The sequence below is a fragment of the Erithacus rubecula genome (assembly GCF_903797595.1).
Source record: "Erithacus rubecula genome assembly, chromosome: 4".
NCBI lineage: Eukaryota > Metazoa > Chordata > Aves > Passeriformes > Muscicapidae > Erithacus > Erithacus rubecula.
The window spans coordinates 46,011,298-46,038,524 of NC_136686.1; the positions used below are offsets into that span (position 1 = coordinate 46,011,298).

The 27,227-nt window shown below is 39.5% G+C and overlaps 1 protein-coding gene across 4 annotated transcripts in view; it reads left to right on the forward strand.

Moving 5' to 3' along the window:
- The window catches only part of ST7 (suppression of tumorigenicity 7), a 133,634-nt gene that overhangs the window by 60,495 nt on the left and 45,912 nt on the right, over positions 1–27,227 (forward strand). For all 4 annotated transcript variants that reach the window (XM_079304186.1, XM_079304189.1, XM_079304188.1 and 1 more), the window contains exons 2-5: positions 12,930–13,012; positions 21,944–22,103; positions 26,094–26,148; positions 26,739–26,854. In XM_079304186.1, coding sequence (XP_079160312.1) covers positions 12,930–13,012; positions 21,944–22,103; positions 26,094–26,148; positions 26,739–26,854 — 414 coding nt within the window. The remainder of the gene's footprint in view (positions 1–12,929; positions 13,013–21,943; positions 22,104–26,093; positions 26,149–26,738; positions 26,855–27,227) is intronic.

A 27,227-nucleotide genomic window follows, 5' to 3' on the forward strand; every position in this document is an offset into this window, starting at 1 on the left:
TGGAGCTCAGAGAAACCTCCTTTGGGGAGCTGTTTCTCTTCTTTATAAAGTAACAAAGAAAAGAGGGAGATCATAGCCAAATACAGGGAGACCCAAACTCAACACAGTAGGTTATATGTACTCTTCCCTTTTTCTGCTAAAAATTAGTTTTTTAGTCTGCAAGGCTATATTAGCTTTTCATTCTAATCACCTTTACCTCTCACACTCTATTTGATCTCCCAGCCCCTTTATATATAGTGAATAGCAAGCAAGTTTGCTTCACAGACCACCATGGTGTAGACTACTGTGCTGTCCTAGGACAGACTGGACCTAGACCAGGTCTGCTGGAAAGTACTGGATGTAAATGCCTTCCTCTGGATACAGTCAGCTATTTCAGAGGGTGACACTACCAGAATCAATCCTTGGAAAAGGCCAGAGCAGTTCACTTTCCTGGGGTTTAGGAAGATGCTACCTGCTAGTGAGGAGTCCAGTAGAGGGGGCAGAAATTAGTGCAAAGATCTGCTGCTTTTGCACACAAAAGGTTACTTAGGTCTCTTCCCAAAGCACAGTCAGGGATCCAAAGCCCCAAAGCACTGCATTGAAAGACTGCAGGCAAGCCAGCCATGAGGCTGGGAGCAGAAGCCAAGATCTATTGCAAGTTCCATGTTGCTCCAGTATTATATGTCCCTAAGCACATCTCTCTAATGGGCACTTCTAGCCAGAAAGTCAGCTGCCCTCTCGGTGGTATTTCGTGCTTTGAATAATGAGTAATAGGGGTTTTGTTGGTCATTTAAATGCTACAGTTCCAAGTGCTTAAACACACTTAGCAGGTTCTCAATCTCTCTCTTTCTGAGCCAAGTGGCATTTTGAAAAGCATTAAGTTAAGTAGCCTCCTACAATAATTTTACATTCCCTCTTTGAGCTTTCTGTATCAGAGCCCACTTTGAATGTATTGCTGTATTGATTTTGGTATTCTGCCACTCTCAAAGTTTTGTTCTGGATTTTTCTGTTGAAGCAGTTGCTCATTCAGATGTGTGTTCAGAGGGGAATTGGCTCCACGTGTCACACACTTGGAGGTTACTTTCCTCTCACTCTCCCCCAAAGGTCAGATAGAAAGTTAGTTCCTGACCACAGGTGTAGGGACAAGTAGGAGTGGATGGGAGATTCCCCAGATGTTGAATCCTTTTGCATTGGCATTCCCCTACCCCCCCCCCCCCAAAAAAAAAAAAACAAACAAAAATCTAGAAACTTTTGGTACTTCATTTAGAGAAAACATGACAAGTTTTAGCTTTAGAGGCAACTTTTCCAGAGTTACCCAAATAGGTCAAATTAATGGACAGTAGCAAAAATTCCAATGCAGTGATTATCATAATTAACCACCAGTGTTTGAGGATTAGCATAGTCATGGTCACTAGTCCTAGATACACTAATGTGACCAGAAGAGAAACAAGCAGATGCAAGAAAACCACAGCATTTGGATGGACTGTTTTTGCAGCATGGCCTTCTCTGGTCACAGGGTGCAGTGATGAAGTAGCACTCAGTCATGTTTGGAAATCAGTAGAAGCCATGACCACCAAATTTGCTCGAGTCTTATCAGCCCTAGAGAATGGAAAGCTGAGCTCCTGAAGTTTGTCTCATCTCAGTGACGTTGGCTGCCTGACCAGACTTTGAAAACCACTTCCTCATTGTAGATGTTCAATTTGAGCCATCTTGGCCTGATTTTTGAGGAACTCACTCCAATCAGTGTCAAGGGGGGAACTTGCAAAGAGGATCTTCAGCCATTACCTGCCTGTTTTGAGACCCAGGTCTGCCTGATGCAATGGAATGGAAGAGCAGAGTTGCTGACAAGCCATGCTTCTGGCTCACCCTCCCTTTAGCTCAGCATCTTTCTCACAAGCCAACATGCAAAAAACTGTGCAAAACCCAAGGCACAGATGTAATAACAAAGAGAAATACTTTTGAGGGTTTTTTAAAATTGCTTTCTGCATCATAATTTCTAGAATCCAGCTACAGTTTGATATGGTATGACATGCAGAGTATTTCCCTAGAGTTATTTACTAAAATATAGAGGTGTGCTCTGCAGCTCCTTCATGTCTTCCTGGGAAATTCAGACAGGTAAACAAGTGTTTACTTTCACACATTCTCAGCTGGATCTAAACGTTGGAGCTTCCAAATACAGCTTTGAATTTTCAAGTTAGAGATAATACAGTATGTGGGTGGGAGAAAAGAACAGGGATGAGAGCAGAGGTTACACTAAGTTGTGCAGATGTTGATTCTCATGTGAGTTTCGCATCTACCTAATGGTGCTATATTTGGCTAATTTAGTCCTGCATTTTTCACTTATCCCTCCATAATGGTTGGCTTTAGAGGAAAAGAAACCTGGAAGTAGCTAGCAAGTAACTGTCAGTGCTAGGGTGAGGGTGGTGTTTCTGAACAGCCTGACTGATGCTGCAGTTAGAGTACCAGTTTGAATCCTGGCTGCATGTCCTGCCTCACCCCTCCTCTGGTCTCTCCTACCTGCATGAGGAGAATCACCTCTGAAAAGATTCAGTAATTTTAAACAGAAGAAAGAAAAATTAAAGAAGACGCTTTTGGATAGAATGCTATTTTAGTTGTTTTCATGTTTTGAATTAAAACCATCAAATATTCAATAAGAAAAATAGTGGGTGTCTTGCACTGCCTTTTCTTATGGGATTTCATCAAAGGCTAAACCAAATAATATCATTATTGTTAATGTTAATGAGGTAGACTAAGTGGCATTTAATTTGTCTTCTCATGAAACAAAGCAAACTTTAAAACTATGGACAGTTCTGGTTTTGTCTAGTGGGCAGAGAACCTTTAGAGGAAATGGCACTGGAGAGAAGCTCACTGCCTATGGGGGACAGGAGGACCACCCCACAAGATGATAATTTTTTTAAACTCTAACTTCATGCTATATGTCCATAAGTCTGTATGAGAGGGGTGCTCCCTCAAACTCTGTTGCATCATTTGCTTTGCATTTGGTTGGAAATTCTTCCTCTGGAGCTCATTCTACTGAAAATCTTTATTATGCAAAATTTCCCTCTGACGTTCGTCCCCTCATCAGTCAGGTCCTGAATTGCAGTTCTGTCTGCAGAGTTACTGGAGAGCCTTTTCCATTTTAATAAGTGTTGGGTATCCCAAGAGACTAGTAGACAATGGAGATTATACAGTACTTGTCAAACCTGCTGCTGTGCTTTCTTCAAAATACCCCAAAATGGAGGCAAAGAGGTAAAAGTTTTCTACTTGTCTTTTCTTCTTTTTCTTTTGGTACAATTACTGTGTGAGTCATACAGTGTTAAGAATATTTTGAAGGGGAAAGCTGATTATTAGATGCATAGCAAGAATGAATCACACTTGATGGAAAAATCTTCTCCCCCTTATTTTTCTGCCACATTAGCCAGGCCATCAATTACTAGGAAAAAAATATAAATCCCTGCCTCACATAGAAATTGATCATAGGTTGAAATTTCTCATAGAAGAAAAATGACACAAACACCTTATTGATTTTGTAAGTAGACAAGTTTTCGATGATAGGATAATGATATTAGCTACTGTAGATCTCCAGGGAATTTTCATGATGTTGCTGGCTCTAAATATGAATGTGTTTTCTAGTTCACCTCTATTCCAAGAAGAACCTTGCAATTTCTTCTATGCAAAGAGATCAGCATCTTAGAGACTCCCAAAACAGATTTACTATATAGGATCAGGCTGCCAAGGTTAGGACAGAAATGTCTGGAATAGAGTATTTCTCCAGAATTTAAAAAAAAAAAAAAAAAAAAAAAAAAAAAAAAAAAAAAAAAAAGTTTTTTTTAAAAAAGTCTTAGTCAATATGCAAATTTCAGCCCAGTTTTCTGATTTTTTTTTCATTGCTGAGACAATGTTTGTTGCAGAAATGATGGTGCTCCTGTTTTTGTATGCCTAGGAATGCAACCCACATGGATGGAAAGTGTAGCACTGCTTGTATGTGTTGGTTTAGTGCTCCTATCAAATCCTGCCTGGAATTAAAGGAGGCACAAAAGGAGGCTGCAGGGTAGCTGAGGGTGCTTTGTTCATGTGTCTCTTTTGTCTTAGCACAGGAATACTTCTTTTGAGAGAGGTTCCTGGATAATGGGAACCCATGGGATATTTTCTCTTTTGTGGAATGCTGGTGAAAACTCTGCATGATTTGTCTCTCTAGAATAGATTAGTCTTTGTTATCTGTGGCATTGGAATTAATCACTGTGGCAAACTTTTAGTTTAGGGTATTCTTTACACAGCTAATGAACCAACATCAAAAAGGTTTAATGGTGCAGTTACCTCCCTGAGTGTTGCATGAAAGAAGAGGGCAAAACATACCCATTTCATTGAGAGAGCTGTACTGATCTGATACTTGGAACAAAAGCCCTTAATTTTCTTAAATGACTCTAGATAATTAGGTTTAGTAATTGGCTTTTGTTTTAATACAGCTTTGAAAGGCTAAACCACATAGATCTATGTAATACCTTAGAATAATCAGTAGTTAAGGTAACAGGTGTGTTTAACCTCTCAAAGAGTGCAAAAATCTTTGTCCAAACTGAATAAAGATCTATCAGTTGAGTTACATGAATGGTTAGTTGATATTAAAAGTAATCTTGAAGTAGGGATTTCTTTGAACACTTTAGGGTGCAGAGTGGAAAATAAGGTATTTTGTTGCAGTGCATGTACATTTTTGCAATGAAATACATTACTATTGATTTTCAGTAGAGCCCAATTGCTGTGCACCCTAAATTGAAGACCTAAAAGACTTTAAAACATCTGCCTGATAAACTGTACAACAGCCATACTCTTGCCCTACTCCTGCTTTCTCTTAAAAGTGTGTATCCAAGAGAAGGTAGAAGATGCCTCTACATGGTGATACTTTGCAGTCACCTGAGTGTCCTCTGGGGAATCCATCCTCATTTGGCTCTTGCATCTCATCAGGATTTCCTTTGCTTTTGTGTTGGGGAGTTTGGTGATACACAGGCTGGTACGTGTGTGATGAGAAAGGGAAATCACAACCTGTGGAGGTGCTGTCCCCAGTGTCTGAACTGGTTCTGCCTACAAAGACATCCATCACAAATCTGAGAGACTCTTCCTCATGCAGTGCAATGCTGAAGAAAAAATTAAGACAAGGACTTGTGATTCTTGAAACTAAACCTGCAGGGGAGATGTGTATAATGACAGTGTTTCAAATCAATTTGCAAGCATCCTGATTTTAGAAGAATTAAAGCTGAAAGCATTGCAAGAGAATTTGACTGACAACCAAGCAACAACATGACTTTATACATCCACATTTCTAAAAAGCCAAGTATTAATATCTCTACTCAAGACATCATTGCTCATCCTTGATGTCCAATTCTTGTTTGACCCATTCTTTCCTTTCCACTTGTACATTATTAATATCATTAGTCTGCTTTTAGCATTAGGACACCGTGATGCTCATAAAGAAATGCATAGTTCAGTCCCTGATAGCTAAGGGCTGCAAAGGAAGTGGTTTCTCCCTTGTTTTCTTTAAATGGAAATTCTGTGGGGTTTTTTTAGAAGGGGTTCTGCTGCCAACTATTAGCAAATCTTGGTGTTCGTGCACCATGCTCTGCAATTAACAGATGCTGTGTAATTAACTCGTGCTGCCACTGCATTATAAAAGCAAGAGCAAATGTCCCAGTCCCTTGGCAGGGGTAACTATGTGACAGAAAATTTGCATTATAATAGTGGCTTGCATTTGGAAAAGTTGATCTTCTTTTCTTTATATTTTTACCCTCCCCAAATCCACAAGGTAGGGAGTTCATGATCTCAGACAAATGGAATAGCAAAATACTTTGCTTGTGTCTAGTTCTGTAAGTTGGCTTTAGTATTTAAACTCGCAATACAGAATGTTTTCCTTGGGGTGGCTATAGTGCATGTTCTGCCTGAATGCCTAACCTCTCTGTTCCTACACAGTGTAGCTGTTGACCATAGCAGGACATTCTGGGAAAATATATCTGGGAATGAGAACCTTTAGTAGCACCTTTTGTTACGGGTTTAACAGTTTGTGAGAAAAGGCTTTGGGGTGTATTTGATAGCAAGGAATAACTTCTGGACACCATCTCTTCGCAAATGGCCAAAGCTGTTATTGTTGGCAGTCTTATTTCTCCCAGTGGAAAGGTACTTCTGACATGCAAAGCATCTCTTGCTTAAGTAAAAATAGCCTTTGTTTGCATTCAAGTTGCCTGTGTCATTTGTTATATCTTTTTTTTTTTTACTTTTGCCGCTCTTGTCTCATCATCTTTCTATGCTTAATAATTTTTATTCCCATTCGATGTTTAAATTTTCTTTTAACTGAACTTTGTATTTCAGTAGTCTACCTCTAACCTGGTTTTCTTTTCTTTTTCCTTTCCCAAGTCACAGTAGGATCTTAAGTGCTTTTTTGTCTCACAGATCTGGTTTCCTTGATGCACCTGTATGCCCTTCTGCCCTCAACTCTGTGTTGGTTCTTCTCTCTTATCAATTACATTTCTTTGTCTACTGTTCACAGTGGGGATGAGCAAACTTACTGTAAGAACCTGAATGGGTAATGCTCTCTGAAGGATGCAATATATTTGTCTAAGTCCCAAAATCTCCACAGCCAGCACAGATTAATTCCTGCTAGGAGTGAGACACAAGTTTTGATCCCTCCAGTAACTTTGGGACATTGTAATATGAATATAGACTTGGTGTTGAAAAGCAAGCCAGCACAGATCATTGTGTCACTTTGGCCTTTAGATATTTAACATGTTAGCATGTTGGGAAGAATGATGAAATCTAATTTGTTTGCAATCCTCAGGCAGCATTTTTTTTGGGGAAAAGATGAACTGAATTTAGTAAGATTTGTTTCAGTTTTCTGTGCTGGATATAATTTTGCTCAGTGGGCAGTTGGGTCACAAAGTGGGAAGAATGTTAGTTACCATTTTCAAAACTCTATATTTTTCAGTTATAAGTAAATGAACATGAAAGTTTTTGACACATAACTGGCCCTGTGTTTACTGCCATCTTTCTTCTCTTTGGGATGTGCTTTGTGGCTGAAAGCCTCTCCCATCATACCCAATTTTTCCCCAAAAGACTGTTCCTACTCACTGTCCCTTTTCATTGTGTTATTCTATTGAAAGGGAAAACCTACATTTAAAAAACGTGGAAGAGAGAGTGTGGTGGTCTTCAGTCCAGAAAGTTTTATTTCACTAATTTGAAATATCTGTATGGGCAGAACTTTGATTATGCACAACCATGTAGTTAATCAGAGTTGAAGTAACAGGAGGCTTCTGGTACATCACCATCTTCTCTCACCTGGGCTCTGATCCAGCAGTAACTGAGAGCTGCAGACTCCTGGCCATTAGCACAGGCTCCAGGTGTCTGAATGTGACTCCCATTCACCCTCATGCCTTTAGGCTGGGACTGGATGGTTGAGCAAAGTGAGTGGGCATCTGGATTTCCTTGTGCACAGGTAAAACACCAGCTGCTTCTGCCTGGAATGGCCACATATTTGTTTATGGGTGAGAAATTTTTTCAAGTTTTGGAAACAGATCTAGACAAAAGGCCTTACAGAAGGAAGCTGCATGGCATTGGCAACAAGTAAATGGAAAACCTCTCTGCAGCATTCTGAAACTTTTGAATGCTTTCTTCTTTGGTAATTTCTTTAAGAAGACTGAAGAAGTTTAAAAAAAATCTTCGTAGCTTCCCAGGGAAAATCCTGGTAATTGGTAAAAGTGCTTTTGTTTTTCTGAGACAATACTCTGTGCTAGATCTGATGGGGTTTATATTTATATTTAGCTGGAGACCATCATAGTACATAATGAGTAATTCAGCCTGACCCTAGTGTGTTTTCCCAAAAGTATATTATAGGCAACATTCTTATGAGGGAGGGGTTGAGAGTCAGAAAGTTTATGTACAAGCAGTTCAATTAAAGTCAAGAGTATGCAGTGTTTCATACTGAGAGGGAAAGTTTATACATTTATTAAAAGAAGTTTATTGAACTTAATTTTTCCCTCTTTGCTTACACTTTGGTAGAAGAGTTCTTCTATTTCTGCTACAACTTTGAACTGGGGAGTTTCATTAATCCAAGCAGAGGCCCCTGTGAAACAAACCAGTCACTGCCCTATCTTCTGTACCGTGTTGGAACAGCAGCCTGAATGGATGGCTGCAGTGAAAAGAAGTTGAATTGCTGTGTCAAAGGTCTCCAACGATAGGTTTCTTAGCTTGTCGCCTGTCTAAGGGATTTAGGGCTCTTGGCACTGGTGTTAAAAGAGGTTGCATCAGTCTGCATACCAAGCAAATATTATGGAGGGCAGAGGTAGAAAGTGCAGCAGACTTTCTTAGTGACTTGAGTATGACTTAAGGACTGCTAACACACTAAAAGGGCTCTGTGACTCTAAACTTTTATATATTCTCTGGCAATTTGCTCTTACAAAATTAACTGTCCAGTTACATTTTTAAATTTATTTATTTAACTTAAATGATATATTATTTATTTATGCATTTTTTTTTTTATTTAACAAGGTTATTGAGATATATATTTTACCTGCATTTTGAGATAACAAAGAAGTGCCATAAATTTCTTTATCTGTTGTGTATATGATTTATGTTACATTGCTATTACATTTTTATTTGCACCTTACTATACATTTATATCATCTCACATTCAGAAGTAGGTAATGGGGCTGTTATTTTAGTAGATCTGCATGTGAGTATAGTTGGTCATTTGCAGTGCTTCCTCCCTTAGTGACCTGCTAATATAATAAACTGATGCAGCAGCTGATATGAGACTTTCAGCAGTTCAACCCAGATATTTTTTATTGTGGTTCCTCACATGCTTGAATTCTGAATGCCTGAACACCTTGAAGAAATTTATAAAGAAAGGGTGTTTTTTATCATCTTGAGTGATACATTTTACATGTTTCATGTTATCTGAAAAATACCTGGATTTTCCTCTTGTGTTTATTCCCAGGTTCAGAATGAATCACAGGTATTGGAAATGAGTAATATATGTACCGGGAATGAAATGGAATCTACTTTCAAACACATTTCAATCACCTCTTTTGATTAGTCTCAACTGGGAATGTTAGATATTACTTTTGTAACTTGTCTGCTGTGAATCAAATAGCATGTAAATTCATCTCTGTGAGCATGCACAGTTAAGAGTGAAATAACAGTCCTTCCCTAGATAGTATACAGAAAAATGAAATTACTTACCAGTGCAACTTAGGCACTTCTGAAAATGTAAATATGCCTTATTCTGGATGCCTCAAGTATTAAAATGAAAGTAATAAAAAGAAGGGAAGAAAGAAGGGATGGATATTTGTTAGGCTAGGAGTCTTTCATAAGTGGACATGTTTGGCTTTTCTAGACAGAATTTGTAGGTCATGTTTTTTCTTTAAAAAATTACAAAACAAGCTGTACTAACACACCTAAAAGAGATCATTCATTGTCAAAAGCCTGTGCAAATAATTAGGACTTGACAGTAATTTCCAACAAGTTGCCACTGTAGAAACATCAGGCAAGTTTCTTTGTCTAGATACTCATTGTTTGCCCTTTTTAAGTCCTACCAAGTTACAGATAAGAGATAATATTCCAAACTGAATAGCTAGAACATCTTCCCTTTGTGAACAGAAATAATTAGGCAGACACTGGAATTCAGAAGAAATTACATACAGTACTACCTTTTGATGCTGATTCTATTTGGCTTCTTTATTCTGCAGTCATCTGCTATTGTCTTCAGCTCACATTTCTCAGAAATCTCTCTCTATTCCTCAGTCCTGCTACATCATCAAATGGAAATACAGAAGAAAAATACTGCTATCCAAATTTAGGCAAATGGACAGGTATCATTATCTAATGGCTCTAGTTTACTGCAACACACTCAGGGGCCTTGATTCCTCTGGGGGATGAAGATATTGGATATAGTAGTGATTTCTTCAGTGTCAGAATGCTGACTATAAAGAAATCCTCCCTTTTGTATAATGATATATATCACAATGCAAAAGTGGATTGATTTTTACTCTTGAGATTAATTATTATGAGAACTAGGCCTTGATGTAGTTTCCACAAACAATGATTGAATTCTCATTGACTTCAGAATAAAAATAGTCAGACCACACGTGCTTAGTTTTACTGTTTTGGAGATATGTTTCTTATTACAAAGCATTTCCTTTTGTTAATATTAATGGAGATAAGGGAACTGGGAGAGTAGCTAATAATTGGCTAAAGGTGACACTTTTCATAATGAAGTAGAAGATTCTTATATTTAATGAGTGGGTAAAAAAATGGCCAAAGGGTTAGAGAGATACAGTCCAGATAAACAGCTCTGATCATTGAGTGCACGTGTATCAAACCTGCTGAGTTATTTCAGCTGTCTGGGAGTCTGGTCCATAAAATCTAAAAGCATCCAGCATCCTATCTGTTCACTTTGTGAGTTCCTGTGACCAAGCTGTCAAAGTGAATAGTAGCAGCAGCCTATAGTAAGGAGTATAAAGGAGCAGCAGTATATGTGCAGGCAAAGAATAAAGTATTAACACTTGGGGCAATTATAGATAAATTAAATTCAATCTCCATTCACATCTGAGAGTTTCTCTATAAACCAGTATACATTGCTTGTAAAAGAGTGGTGACAGGGGAAAGCTAATAGCATTTCCTATGAGCCTTACTCAGTCTACATCAGTGATGAGCTCCATGGAGCTAATTTATTGAGAGGGCTCTTCCAAGTGGGGGTGTATTTCCCAAAACAATTTTTATGGATGGAAGTTAGTAATAATATTTAAAGCAAATAGACTATATCCTTATTCAGTGGATATGCTCATGTGGAATCTTCACAATAGATTTAGATGGCTCACAACTTTGGAAATCAAATTACCTTCAGGGTAATGGGAAGTTTTAACAGAAAAATTTCCAATATTCCATAAGCCATGATGTGGTAGGAGAGTGGAAAGAAAGCTCCCCTGTAAAGTCTCTTTCTGCCTGGCTTTTCTTGTTATTGTTGGCACTGCAGTAGCACTATGTTGCAAGGTGGAAAAGAGGCATCTACATCCCATGATAGCATATTCACTCTCAGGCATATCCTGACCTAAGCAAAGGAAGTAGTTCCACTGGCAGTCTGAAATTTCTTCGGTGACACAGTTTGTCTCTGGCTTACATTTGCATTCCAAAATGAGGAATGTTTCTTCTAAAAGACTCAGGGTTGTTGGTGAAGCCAAAGCTATTTCAGTTTCTCCATTCTTCTTCCTACTTAGTAGATGCTGTGGCTGAAGAAAGCAGGGACTACTATTTCAAAGTCTGTTTTTAGTAGATATAAAGTCTGCTTTTATTAGACCTAAGGAAAGAAGGATTGAGATAGTATGGCTGTGTTGCACACAGCAGTTTTGATGATGTGATGCTGATTTACACTAATTGAGAATCTGGCATCCAGTGCATTTGGGAAAAAAAATGTACAACAGCATTAAAAACCACCAGATTTATTCTTTACTATATCAGCTTGGTGCTTAATGCCACTCCAGTGGACTAGCAAAGGACCATTCCATTTCAACACTTTACAGCTTTTTCAAGAAAAAAGACAAAACCATAAAACAACACAGAAAATAAGCAGCCAAAACCAGAGCAGCTGAATTGCAGGGTTTTAATCTCTTTTAGTGCTGCACATTTGGAAAACAATTTTTTTTACTAGTCATGGAAAGTGAATTGTATGTTTGATGGTTTGTATTCTGCTATTGTTGTCTCCTCTTCGTTTTCAGCTTCATATTATTTAATTTCTGCTAAGTGTTATTTCTAAAGAGAACAGAATGAACTGAGGGCCTCACACCTACATTTCCAGGTCTTTTATCAATGTTTTTTAATGGCTAGTACTTTGCTACAAGCCTTTTAAATTTATCTGCCCTCCCCAGTTCTGGATACATGTACATATACAAAACTCTATATGTGTGTATATACATAAATGTATGTATGTATGAGAAATTATTTGGCACTGGCAAAGGATGAGACCAGTAGAATTGTTTACAAAAGGTATTCTAACCCTTTATGTGGTTTAATAGGGATTTTTTTTTTCATTTGTGGAAGATGGAAATGATAGAAAGTTGCATTTTCTTTAAACATCTAGAATTTAGTAGAACTCCAGTTCTTTCTAGTAGCTTCCGTAGAGTCATCAAACACCTAAAATATTTTATTCTCCTAAAGCCAGCCATAGGGATTTGCTATGGGGGATGAGCATGACTACCTGGTGATTTTCTCAGCAGCTTTCAAGATGGGATATCTTAAAAAGCCCTCTGGGTTTCCAGAAGCCCATATAGATGGAATTGCTTATCTGACTTCACTTCTGCCCTAGATTTCAGATAATCTGGACAACTATCATGCTTTTCACCCCTTACTAACAGAAAGCTAATTAGGTCTTTTTCTAATCACTTATTCATTGTTGTCATACTGTATGGTTCAACAACTTTGGAGCAGTCAGATTAATTAGGAAAATGCCATTATCTTCTACTTTGTGAGGAACCAAGGTAGTGAGAAGCAAAAACCTTAAAAAAACTTCAGGATCTACAGGATGTTGAGACAATTTTGAATGCAGGATGTTGAGATTGTTGCAGTCAGAAATCTTAGAAAACTGAGTAGCAAAGGTATATAATAAGATATTTTCCATTTATCATGGGGAATCATAAACTCTGTCAGTGGGGCACTGACTGAAATAGGAAAGTCCCTGGCGTGTGTGCAACTGTTTTCCAATGCCTTGTGATTGATTTTTGTTGTGAAAACAAAATTCTGCATGTGGCAGTCTAATGTTCTACTTTATTGCATGTTAGGCAGATGGAATAGGATGTTATTTTTACTGTCTTTTTTATTAAAGCTAAGGCAATAACTTACCTGCAGTTGGGAGGAGGAAGGGGCATGTGAAGAACATGTCCTGTTCTTGCACTCATGGTTTCCTCTCTTTTCTTTTTCAGTGAGTATGTTTTTGAACACATTAACCCCCAAGTTCTATGTTGCCCTGACAGGCACATCTTCATTAATCTCTGGACTTATTTTGGTAAGTACTACATCTATTATTATCACTTTAGAATTTGATTTTGATATCCTGAATTGTATTTTGTGCTTCATACAGACTAATAGATTTTTTTTTTCTTCTGTAAACTTATAGTTCTGCAGCACATAATTTTTTTTTTATTTGTATGCCTCTTTCTGTGGGAGTGACAAAGAAAAAAAAGATTTTTCAGCGCTATATCTTTGAAGAAAAAAAGTCTTGAAGAACAATGTTACTCACTAGCAGCCCTACAGTAATTCTTAACAAGTGTTTGTACATTAAGTGCTTTCCTTGACAAGTAGTACGGAAATTAAAAAGACCAATAAAAGGAAGAGGAGGAAAGGTACCAACTATCTCAACTTAGTGTGGTCCTTTCAGAAAGATACAGGAGGAATTATGAGAGAAACACCAGTTCTAGTGCCAGGATTCCAAGGGATAATTATTTCAGATCTCCAGTTCTAGAATCTTTCCCAGTACAGATCTGCCTGTTTGCTTAAATGTCTGTATTTTTTTACCATTTATAAAATCCTCCTCCCATATGTAATTCTTGAGGGCTTCTTTATGCAAATTAATGCACTGGAGTGAACTATAATACTATCACAGTGCAGGAGTCTAAAGCAGAGCATTTTCTCTGAATTCTGTTAAATATCTTCATAGAAACAAATGAAGATTAAAACATATAAGAATTAACAGGGTGTACAGATATATTACTGTATATGGTGCTTGTTCTTATTTCCTCACTGCTGAGAGTTGACTTACTGCTTACACAAATGAACAAACAGTATAGCATAACACAGAACAGAAGAGAATGATCATTTAGTTCAGCAGCCTGATGACTTCAGGACTGACCAAAAGTTAAAATATGTTATTAAGAGCATTCTGCAAGTGCCTCTTAAGCATTGACAAGCTTGGAACATCCACCTCTCAATGAATCCTGTTGCAGTGTCTGACCACTTTCTCAGTAAAGATACTCTTCCTAATGTTTAGTCTGATCCTCCCCTGTCACAAATTTGAACCATTCCCATGTGACCTGTGTCTAGATAGCCAGGAGAAGTGATCAGCCCCTCCCTCTCCACTTCCCCTCCTCAGAGAATGGTTTCCTTTGTTTTAGTCTTGTTTGTTTAAGTTGTACACTTTTAAAATCTGCTGGATACAAGCTGTAGGCCCTCACCACATCACACTAGGCATGTAACTGGGGGACCAATGAGACCAAGTGGAAGCTATTGTAGTGATAAGTGGAAAGAGGAGAGAGAGAGAGAAACATGGCTAGAGGCTGGTTCACATCACCTCAGATCTAATCTGATGCTAATCTCAGAGAAACCTGAAAGCAACTAGGATCCTAGCTGAACACTATCAGTTTGGTTTGGAGAATCTTCACCTCTCACTTCCACATTGCCTGTAGCTGATGTAGATAAACAAATGGCACCCTTGACTATTGAATGCCTGTGAGACTCTCATCATGTAGATGATTTCAGGTATAAAGCAGCAGGTGCACTGCTGCTGTGCCTTGCTTTGAGTTTCCTCATAGCAGAAGGCAATTACCTAATGTCTGCACCTTGGGCATTCATCAGCCCCAAAGCACACTACGGAGCTCCAGAGAGATCAACAGAACTTTCAGAATATGAGCAGGAGCCAGACCTGCAAGACTTGGATTCACTTCAGAACTCACTGAAATGCACAGGAGGAAAATAATGTTACATTCAGCACTGGCACTCAAAAAGAAGAAAATGCTGGGCCCACCACCAAGATGAGAAGGATTGAGAGAAATAGCATGGGTTTCACAGACACAGTTCCCTATTTGTTGCTACAGGGCGAAGACAGCTAGAGGAGGTGGCAATACAAAGACAGTTTATTTTTTGGTTTATTGAACTACATTTCAGAATCAAACAGGAATAAAAACTTTGAAAAGTGACTAATTTATGTGGAACTAAATTCATCTTTGTGCATGTAGGTACATTTTATACTATAGTCATGAAGGCAGTTTCTGAGGAATGAGCTCAGCAGGCAACTTGTGAGCAAGAAATTTCTAAGTGCTGTACTGTGATGGGAAGTACAAGAAGGAAGTGGCAAGAAGTACTCAAGATTATGATATGGAGAAGAGGCAAAAGGACAGCAATAGAAACCTTTCACGAAGAAATCAGATTGTGCCTCAATCAAAAGAAATCCCTAAGTATGCATAAGAAGGCCCATTATGAACAAGTTGAAGAAACAATGAGGTGATGGAGGTGTAGACACAGAAATCAGACTGAAAGCCTTTAAGCCTTTTTTTTGCTTTTTTGTTTTAATCTTCACTACTGCTATCAGTTGTTGTTTGTTGTTCATATGGCACCTTTCTAAATGTGAAAAAGGTATATAGGCCAGACAGGTAACAGCCAGGAACCCTAGATTGTAGGGACCATTGTCTGTGTTGAGAGGAACGTGTTTTCTGTAAATTTGATAATGGAAAAAGATGTGTTCATGGAAAGAAGAAACTTCAAGTTGAACAGACCACACATCAGAAAAGATAGCTGATTAAATTCTGATGAGGTGGTGCTAGCCTGTCATTAGCCCAAGTGTGCTTCAGATTAAATATTTCTTAACCTTGCTGTTTGTTAGTGGCCCAGTTTTACATGCTGTTTACCACAATCAGTAACATTGTGAATTGTCCACATTGCCACATGCTTACGTCAGACTACACAGCATCATCAGTTCTAAAGGATTCTCAGTCCTGTTAATAGTATAAAGTGAAGTTCTTTTATAAAATAAGCATTCTCTTGTCAAATCTACATCACTAGGGTACTAGATGTACTATTATTGCTTGGAATTTTCCACCATATGGGCTGGCAGATTTCTTTCCATTATCAGTTGGCTCCAGTTCCTAATCAGAAGGAGAAATCACAGCACTGCAGGTTATGAAATAGTGGAAAATTCCATCATTTCATAAGTGTGGTAACTGATGGGAAAGTGATTGCTTTTACTAACTAATGTTTGGGTCATGAAACAATGACTGCAAAGTTCAGCTTTGGGCAATTGAATACTACATTACTCCTTTGCAAAACACTACACTCCTGTCTTATTTTGTCTCTTACTTTGTTTTAAATCATTAGGTAAAATTCTGGCCTTGAAAGGGTTTCAGACCTTTTTTCTTATAGGTCAGAACTGTACAGAAAATACTTTTCTATCTCAAGCATTTTCCTTAGCAATTACTTGACTGTAGCACATAGTTAAAAATTAACAATTTATCATATATTAATTTCATCTGTGCAGTGTTGTAGGCATCAAAAATAAGAACAAGATTTAGTCCAGAGTTGCATTGGAAATCCTGTATTGGAAACTTGGTTCCACTACAGTTATTTTTAATCCAGTAAAATACAGTTTTCTGTCTCACAGAATACAATGAGCTGAATTGTATTCAGTGTCTGGGAGGCTGAGTTTTTCCACAGGTAGGGTAATAAAACTGTCATGAAACACACTTGAACATCCAGTAAATGCTGTGAGCTAGAACTATGTAAATGCCGCTGAGATTTCTAAATAAAGCCACATACTTAACACACAGTTATCACCAAAGTTGCTCAGCAAGCATGTGAGGCACTTGCACTGGAAACTGATAGTCTCAGTTCTAACAAAGCACAGGTAGAAGTAAACCTCACTTAAATCTCCACCAATATTTCCTCATTATTCTACTTCCGAGCTTAGGACAGTAGTAAGTATCTTCTGCTACATGATGAAAAGGATTCTGCAATGAACAAATCCCAGGCCTTTCAGATGCAAGAATTAGGAAGCCAGCCTACAGAGGTAGAGCATGAGTCTACACACTGTCTAGCATTGAGCAGCTAGGCTGTTTGCTACTACCCAATTATGTAGCAGTCAGAGTCACAGCCTGTTCTAGCCAATGGTACCAGTGTAGGAAGTCTGAGAGAGGAACTGAGTAACACAGGACTTGTCTTATTTTCTGTAGATACTAATTGATCTTCTGCTTGTTTCACTACCTTTGTGTAGTCTGGTGTGGAGGGGCAGAAAGGTAACTGAGTTCTGAATGCTGCCACAGACTCTGTGAAAGTCTGACAGTTGTGTAGGGACCGTTTTCAAGGACTGAAAAGCAATACATGGTAACCATTCAAAGTTTCTGCTCGGCTCAGAAAAGGCTCACAGGTCAGGAAGGGCAGAATAATTGTAGGGAGTTTCTAAGAGACTGGAAACCCTTGCTAAGGAGCAGATGAGAGAGAGGAAGGATCTATTGGAAGGTAGGCTGGAACCCAGTTCGCAGGCAAGAAAATGGTAGCATAACTAGGTGGGATTTACACAGTGTTGAGAGAAGTAATACACTTAATCCAGGCAATTTTTTTTCTTTTGGCATTTCCGTATTTCTAGAGGTAGATTAAGTAAATAGCTATTTATTTTGAATACACTGCCCACAAGCACTGCGTGCATGTTCTCCTGCTGACTCTTTGAGATCAGACAAATGGGGGTTTGGTAACCAGGAGCAGAGTCTAAGAGGATGCTGAGTGGGTGTATTTAATCCAGAAGGAATGGAGGTGCTTATCCTTCAAGGCTGTCATTAAGGACACTCAGTATGATCAGAGGCATGCTGTTTCCTAGTTCCAAGATGAGCAGGACTGGAGGATCTCCTGGAGTCACTGGCTACCCCTAACAGCTAAATAAAACAGACCAGCAGCTTGCTTTGTTAGAAGGCAAGTAGCATTGTATAGTCACACTCATATGGATAAACATTTTTGCCTCCCAAAACATGGATGGCCTTTCCATGCTGTCTCCTGGAAATAGCTCCTGGGTTGTAGTACACTAGAACATTTGCAGTCATTGCCTGGGAGAGTTGACCCAGGCCAGGTAGTGTGCTAGCAACAAACAGCATGATTACTTGTGCCAAACCTGTGCTGTGGTCCCTTTTATTTATAAAATAGACTTAACCATGGAATCAAGTCTTACTGTCACTATGCTGTTCCTCCAGAAAGTAAGTTGCCTTTAAATCAATTAGCTTAGTTGAAGAGTACTCCAAATCTACCCCTCTGAGATCTGAAAGTCTCATTACAAGGTTGAAAGAGAGATCTGAGCTGTGGTAGTTACTGGCAAATGAAATTCTTTACTGCTTCTGTTGAAGACTCCATACATATACACTACATATACATATACACTACATATACATCCTCTAAGAGAGGATGCCTGTCTCAGATATGAGAAACAGAAAAGCATAATTCAAATCATTGATAGACATTGCTCCTTGGTCCAGTGAGAACCACCACCAAAACCATCCCTTGTGAATTGATGCATGTATAATGGAATATCTGTTCTGAAAACTGTGCAGAAAGATCAGCTTTGACAGCCAAATGATGCAGAATAGATTCATTGCTACAGAGATAAATAAAATTATCTGGGATTGTTTGTATGTGAGAGCACAGATAAGAGGACAACTGTAACATTTTCATTGCACAGGGGAAGAGAAGTGCATTAAGAAGACAACATTTACAAAATCAAATACTCTTACATTAAGCAATACCTATATCAGATCAAAAACTAAAAATTCTAATTTTCATTCCTTTACACAAAGCAGAAAATATTCAGAATGGGTTTTGACTTGGCCCTTGTGAACATTATGGTCCCAACAATCCCTTGAGGGTTTGGATATGTTTGACCCTGTTTCAATTTGAAAGCACAGGCACGAACTAGAAAGACCCCCAAGAAGTTTGCCACTGCTGTGAAGGGGAGATCTCTGAAGATGAGCTCTCCCCCCACTGTATGTATATGGCAGAAACGAGGTGGCTTTTTCTTTTGGAAGTGGTACAGAAATCACCTGATTAATTTTTTCTCTACTTCAGATTTCTGACAGTGGGTAATTAATCCTTATAGTAATTTATTATATCAGATGAGCTCCTTGACTTCACATGGCTTTCAAACTGGATGATGGAGTTAGAGGCCAGGTTTGATTTATAGAATCAGGTTTCAAAGCAGATTATGCTGTCTGAGAAAGATGCAAAGATTCTCTAAAGAGAATTTATTGTTTTGATTTAAATACCAGATTACGGATTACCTCCTCATACTTGCTGAGCAAATCACTCCAAGCAAAGGCTCATGATGGTGATGATGATTTATGTCTTTAATTTCTAAAAGACTGTATGGATTGAGATCTGGCTGATGTTTCCTAGCATTGGTTTCACTCAACATAGTAAATATTTTTCAAAGCTGCCTTAAACAATTTATGAACTTCAGTGCAATTTTAAAAAGTAATTAATGCATTTGTAAGTCTAAGGAGGTAGTCTTACAGCTGTGTCACATGTTTGAGCAAGTTTCTGTCACTCAGCTGAACTGTAGCAGAGACTACATTTATATATGTACGCTCTGTGATTTTCCCCTCAGTTTGAAATTTAGTGTGATGGCTTTCCAGCTGGTATACATTTGTGCAAGACAAGTGGGCTCAAGTGTGCTTTTGTGCTTCTCACTCCTTCTCTGGGTTTTACTGACCTCATCTAAAAGCTGATCATGATTGAAATAATGAGCAGGAATTTATTAGCACATTTTGCAAAACCTTTTTTTTTTCCTCTGAGAGAAAGTACGAAGCTTGTTAGACACGGTTCTGAGTTTTGCACAGCCAGTCTGGCAGCTGTACTTGAGTGCCTGACTTAGCACTATAGTGAAATTCTTACCGAGTGTCCCTTGCCTCAGTGCAAGACTATAATCTTTCATTCCTAACACCCTCTCCCTCTCCATCTGAGACTTTGGACAGGTAGAACTGTGGCTTTTGTGCCTTCATTTGTTCCAGGGTTTTCAAAGACAGAAGAGAAACAGATGTTCATAGCAGATCTGTGGCTGTATCTTATGGCATAGCCTTTCTCTTATGGTCAGCCACATGCTTATAATGCTCATTTAAAGCATAAGATATAAACTTTAACCCCTTTAAAAAGCGTGGTGTGCCTAAGGGCATGAGAACAGCTAAAACCAAAGCTGACACACCTATGCCAGCTCCCTGTTCACCACCTCCAGCATTCAGAGACAGTGATGCATGACAGGGGAAGCCTATCAGCAGTGTGGAACTGTGTTCAGTGACACTGCATCAGCACTCTGTCCTTGGCACTCGGCATTCCCACCCGGGTGCTGCTGCAGGCACATGCCAGTGAAACCAGAACAGTGCCAAATGCTCAGACCTCAGAGTCTGTGCAAGGAGGAACTGTCCAGGTTGTGTGGGTTTTTGGTGACTTGGGTGGGAAAGAGTTCACAAAGATCTGAATATATTAATGCTCTGGTTTCTCTGTGACCATCTGTTTATCTTCCCAAATGCTAGGTGTGCACATAGGCCTTCTGTCTTCTCCCCAGACTGCTCAATTTTTTGTTGTTGATGTCTCCCAGAAACAGCATTAGATTGTTTTGGGGAGTGATCTCCAGAGCTGTCACACAATCTTGTGTGACCTCATCTCAAGTAGCCACCAGCTTCATTCCTTTTCACTCCTGTGCAGATAAACTCCTTCTATATGAATCCTCTAGATGCTTTGGCAACACCTTTAAATTTAGGGGAAGCCTCAGTGCAGAATGCATTGGGAGCATCTTTTGGAGAGGAACGTTTTCTTTCTACGTCAGAAAATTTTTTTTCTCCTTCCTTTAAACGGGGTGGGGTAAAAAGTATGTCTTGTCTACAGACAATCCAATCTCATGGAGACAGAAGTATTTTCAACTGTATAAAGAGGTCAAGAGAACTTTAAAAAGTATTGAAGGAGGAAGTGCGTGAAGCCTGGCCTGAAGTTTTCTGGAGCAGGCAGACCCTGAAGAAGCTTTCCAGAGCCAGCTGTCTATAGGCTGACCCACCAAAACCTGCCCAACAGCACACTGAGGGTGACAAAGATGTGAACACAGTCCTTTCCTTTATTGTTGATTGTGCCTCGTAGGAAGAGATTTTATCAAAGCTTTCAGTACTGGTATAACATGTGGAGATACTGAAGAAAATGGAAAGGGCAGAGACTCTTCATTCCCAGTTTTTAGTGCAGTCAGTATTACAAAGTCCTGCCAAATTTCTCAAAATTTCTCAGATTTGGTTTTGTTTCCCCATGGTATGTAGAGGTTTGAGTGACAATTCAAGTGCAACTTACCTATTCATTATTAGCATGTGTTTCTTTAAAATTTTTACAGTCTAAACCTTTTCCTTATTTTAATGAAACAGTCTTCATTTCCAGGTTTATGTGGTTTCCTGAAATATGTGTTTCCTTACCAAGTAATATATATTTTTGTTGAAAATACCACAGATATGTATTTATGCGTATAATTTTAATTACAAGGTGCTCTCTTAGGCTGTGAAACTATTTTCTGTGTCGAGTTCTGTAAATAATTTTTTTCTGATTTGCTAGCTCAGACAAATGCCTGAAAATAAAATTAATTTGGAGTCAGCCGAACAAAATAAAAACAGTTCAGCTAGGGGGGAAAAAAAATCTTAAAAGGAACGGGATTCAACTTCCTGGCGTTTGGCATTTTTAACATTTTTTTAAAAAAAATTAAACTCAGTGAATGTCTTTGGAAGCATTTACTGGGGAAAGAAGCAAACCTGCTTTTCCTCACAGTCCCTGGCTGCAGAGGGAGCTGAGGCGAGGCGGATCCCGGCCGGACCGCCCGTGGCTGATACCGGCCCGGGTGGGGGCTCCGGGGAGGGAGGCTGTTCTGGAGGACAATTTAACCAAACACGCCTAACAGCTGAAATGATTGGAGGGGGTTTTGTTGTTGTTGTTGTTTTAATTAAAAATAATTGCGTTGGCAATATTTGAGATTTTGCACCTAATCCTGGGTCGTATTTAAGAGGGATGAGGCGGGCAGGTGCCGCCTCGCTTGTGCGGCCGCGGAGCAGCGCTGAGGCGGCAGCGGGCGGGAGGAGCGGGCTGGGGCCGGGGCGGAGGAGCGGGCGGCGGGAGGAGCGGGCTGGAGGAGCGGTTTGCGGCCGGCGGCCCTGACGGCGTGTGTGCCTTGCAGATCTTCGAGTGGTGGTACTTCCGCAAGTACGGCACCTCCTTCATCGAGCAGGTCTCGGTGAGCCACCTGCGCCCCCTGCTGGGCGGGGTGGACAACAGCGCGCCCAGCGCCGCCAGCGCCGCGGGCGGGGACGCGGACTCGAGCCGCCAGAGCGTCTCAGGTGAGCGGCGCCGGGAGAGGCAGGGCTCTGCTTCAGGCTGCCTTTATTTTCTCCTTGTGAAAGCCATGCCGAATCGCACGTGCCCTTTCTGCGGTATCTTTGTCCAGCGGAGGGGCTGCAAAGATGATTGAGGGGGTGGAGCATCTCTTATGAGGAAAGGCTGAGGGAGCTGGGCCTGTTCAGCTGCTCCTGAGACGGGACCTCATCAATGTCTATGTGAAGAGAGGGGTCAAAGGGATGGAGCTCGGTGATGCCAAGCAATAGGACAAAAGGCAGCAGGCAGAATATGAAGGACTTCTTTACTGTGCAGGTGACCAAGCAGTGGAACACAGGCTGCCCAGAGAGGCCGTGGAGTCTCCCTCTCTGGAGATATTCCAGCACCATCTCAATGCAGTCCTGTGCCATGGCCTCTGGGATGACTCTGTTTGAGCATCGGGTGACTCACTGTGGTCCCTTCCAACTCAACCAGTTGTCTGATTCTGTGATTTTAAAGGCAGGAAGTATTTTTACTGAAATCATTTTAAGTAATAACAAAGTTGTTAAAAAAAATCAGACAAAAAAAAAAAAAACCCCAAAAACAACCTCAAACAGACAAAGAAGCCAGAAATGTTATTCTGAGTTTGCATCACTTTGTTTTTTAAGTAGTATGTAAACAACACTTGGATTTCACTTTAGGAAGTGGAAACATGGTGACTTTTAACAGCTTAAGGGCTTGTTATGTTCCTGACTCTGCTATGGATTTGATTTGTGACTTTGGGCAAATCCTAACATAGTCAGGCTTTTTTTACAGGCCTCCAGTTTAGGAGGCATGGTTTCAGGCCTGATTTTTGTGGCCTGATTTTTACAAGCTTCCAGGGATTCTAAGGCCATGCAAGTTTCAGTGAAGGTGTCTGACCCTAAGTCACTGTAGCCTGAGGCTTTGAGTCAGGTGCCTGATTGCCTGGATGATGGTTCCTCTGAGACAGGCCAGCCTGCCTACAGTGAATCAGCCCCCCAGGCACTGAAATTTGTGGACTGAAGGAACCCCAGGGGAACTTGTGTCAACCCACTACTTGGGTGACTTAGCTGCCTGAGGAGAATGAATTGAAAAATTAGCCCTTGAGTGACGAAAATGCTATTGCTTCTGGCTTTAACAGTGAGAGACTCTCTGTTAAAGTCAGGGCAGGAGCATCTGGGTTTGTGCTCCTCATCTGTAAAATGAAGCTTATTTGTCTCTGTCGAAGCTTGGCTTATAGACTGTAATCTTTATATGGGAATTTAATTAGGGATGTGATCCTAGAATCAACTACAATTTTATTAAGTTTATTTGATATGTAGGCTTTTAGAATATATCAGAATTTACAAAGGTTCACAAAAATAAAAAAAATTCACTTATGGAGAAAACATTGTTTCACAGCTGAGCTGCCTGTGTCTGTACCTGGCAAATTTTATCTCTATTCCTCCATGTGCATGAAGACAGGCAAACAAAAATTAACTCTGAACTTAAATGTTAAATAATATAGGTGGCCTCACAAAACCTTGTTATTTACTGAGTAAGTCTACTTAAAGAAGCCTCCATACAGCACAGCAAATTCAGCTGTTGCCATTCTCATCTGAAGAGAGGCTGTGAATAGCAGCACTGCATGGTCCAGGATATTAGATTTGGGTGAACTGGCAGAAAGCATGGGATGGCTTGGAAGCACCTGTGTGCACTCATCAGTGTGCTCAGTCACACTTCAGCAGCTCTGAAATAACTCCTGTCATTTTAAAGCAGAAGGCACCGTATTTTGACTAATGAGGTTCCCACCAGCATCTTGACTTTTCTGATATAAAGAAATAGACAAGGAGTGTGTTTGCTGTCAGTGCAATGACACAGAGCTGGAACTCTCAGTGTCTCTGGACAGTGTGCCTGTATGGATAGCCTTCAGAAAAGTTATCAGTGCTTAAAAAGTCATTATTGAAAAAGTCTCTGAAAAGTTAAAATAAGTACTTAGTTATGTTACAGTTTGTAATGTGGCAGAAAAGGCAACCTTGTTGGTTTACCATGCATTAACACTGGGATTTTTTTTTTTTGATATCCAACAAGATGAAGATGGCTTTTTCTCTTGGCTCACTGTGTGTTTCTCTGTAGATGTTTGACTATGGTAGAATGTTGCAGTAGATACCTTTGTCTTTAGAAAAGTAAGAAGACTGATGTTCTACTGAGACCATGGTGTTAGCAGATACCAAAACAGAAAAGAGCAAGAGTACACCATGTTTAATTAGCCACACAGATGCCAAAACATTCCCAGGACATGAAGGTGGTAATGAAAGGCCTTCTTTACCTCTCCTTTTTCTACCTCAGTTCAGCCTTTCCCTGCTACAGTACCAAAATACTTCATACTTTGGATAAAACATAACCAGTTGAATTCAAGTAAGATGAACAAAAAGTGTCACTGCAATTACATACTTGTTACCTAATCTTATTGGTTGCAAACAGAGTAGACATTGAATTACATCTCTGGAACTGAGAAGTCTGATGTTGATTTAATATTTACAATGGTTTGAAAGTTATATTATGTAAAAACTGTCGGATTGAAGCTTGTCAAACAGCCCTACCCTCTGGCTGCACAGCAGAGCACAGCTGAGTGTCAGTCAAGCATTCTGCTGAGTAAACTGGTGGAACTGTCTAATATTAGCTGCCTGCTGAAATGGATACTTAAAGATATACTCCTCCCTAAAGTCTGCCTCTTCCTGTGTGTGCTCCATGCACTTGCTGGGTAGGCAGCAAACTGAGGGCCCACCTCCTATTCCACTTTCTGTGCTGCTGAGGGTTCCTTCAGTTACTGTGAATAATTTATGTAAAATGCTTTCTGTCCATGCTACTGTAGCCCCATACTCAGACGTGGGACCTGTGTCCATGAAAAAAGAGGACTTGCTGTTCAGTACTTCTTTTTCTAACAAAATAGACATAAAGGGAAGAGGCATATTGTTACCCTAAAGATACCCTTCTGACTCAATATTCTACAGAAAACTGTTGGTTTGAGCTCTAGAAATGGTGTCACAAAATTCGTAGTGAATATTAGTGAAAGCACCTGGTGAAATGCTGGAGGGCCAGTGCTACTGATGAGTTTTTCTAGAGCACCATGTGAGGGGTCATCCAGTAGCAGATCTGAGGTGGAATGACATTCTGCCTCTCAGTGAGGCTTTGTGCAAATAGTGGGGTTTATTCTGGTCTCACCTTCACTGGAGTGAGTTGTCTTTATTGAAATTAAGAGAATTAATCTGGTGTTAAATTAAAGGAAAAGCCAGAATCAAGACCTCACTGTTTCAAAGGCTGTACAATTTGATTATATTTTTTAAACTTTTGCTTTAAATTGCATTGTTGATTTCCATATCTCTTACTTCTTTCAAATTTTCCCCCGAGGGAAGTTTATAGAATGTTTATAATATTCTGAAACCTTTGCAATGCAATGAACTTTTCTCTGCCAATCAATTTCAGCATCTGCTTCTATCTTAAGTAAGATCAGCAGATGTTTCCCTGGATTTTTACTTCACAAACTAGGGAGGAATTAATTTTGGCAACTGTATCTGAGATTCGCAGTGATTTACAGCATTAACTGGACAGTTATGTTTTTCTGGAGAAATAACAAGTCCATAGGGACCGAGTTAATTGCTGTTTTTTAGTGCAATAACCCAGTGTGATCTCTCTTCAGTTTTGCATTATGGTAAATGGGAGTCCTGGAACTAATCAGTATTATCTTTTCATGTGGCATTTGGGGCTTTGTTAGTGATTATTTGTCGGGAATGATTGCATTTGTTGACACTAATTTATAATTAAATTATTATTTAAGAAAGGAATACCAGTCTGATTACATTCATTTCAGTGCTCTTGATGGGCTTTTGCATTTGCACCTGTAAAAAATAAGTCATTTAAAAAGGCTCATTGTTTGGTGACTGATGTTTTTTATAAATCTCAAGTACCATTGTAATTTGGGAGAGATTCATTATGTGTGTGTCTACTTCTTACAGAATGCAAAGTCTGGCGAAATCCTTTAAATCTGTTCAGAGGAGCTGAATATAATCGGTAGGTGCTACAAAATTACAGTTCTCAGGCACAGTACTGGCTTAAGGAGCTTACCTGTCCTTTTCAATTAATCTAACTTAAAAGATGAAAAGAAAATCAACTATGCATACATGCAGTCATGTCAGGTTTTTATGTAATTTATAAAAAGTTTCTGAATTAAAAGGAATTTAAATTCATGCTGATACACTTTCTTATTTCTCTAATATTTGCTATTTCTCCAGTTTTTGGCAACCTTATAAAAAAAGATGAAGTAACCTTAGTGTGTTGTAACTGGTGTTAATGCAGCATTTCTGTTCAAATCCATTATTGCAAACAACCTAATGAACTCCATATAGGTTTCATGGAGTCCTAATATTTGAACATATGTGTTACCAAGTTGCAGTGTGTACTTTTCAATATCCTCATCAGCTTAGGCTCAGCTACCACTGCTCCATCACAGTACAGTGAAATGCAATGTATATTGGTTAGAAGATTGACCAGGTGAACTTACCTGGCTATGCCCATCTCAAAGGTCTAGGATTCTTTTCTGGATTTGTTTTGCCAAGTGTGACCTCCTTAACCGAAATGTCTCCTTGTTGGCATGTTTGCAGGTATACATGGGTAACAGGGAGAGAACCTCTGACTTACTACGACATGAATCTTTCGGCACAGGACCATCAGACATTCTTCACATGTGACACAGATCATTTACGGCCTGCAGATGCTAGTAAGAGACCTTGTGAACAAGTGCTTTTGCTAATAGATTAATGGCTGATTTAAGATGATGCAAGAAAATTGCAGTGAGACATCACTTCTTTTGCATAGATAAGAAAAGGCAAAAGTTTGATCATGCCAAATACAATTGTTGTTGGATTTATAGAATTCTAGGCCTGAGCAAGTGTCTGTGCATGTAAGTGATCTAATTTATGTTGCTGTGTTGTTCTGCTGTGTTGCTGGAGACATTCAGGGTATGATTTAAAAGTGTAAAGGTTTGTTCCTTTCCTCCTCTTTCCTGCAGTGGCTTCCACATACATAGTTCACTTGCCTCCAGCTGCAGTGTAGTAGGTTGCATTACATTATCTAGGTTCTGTTTAGTCTAC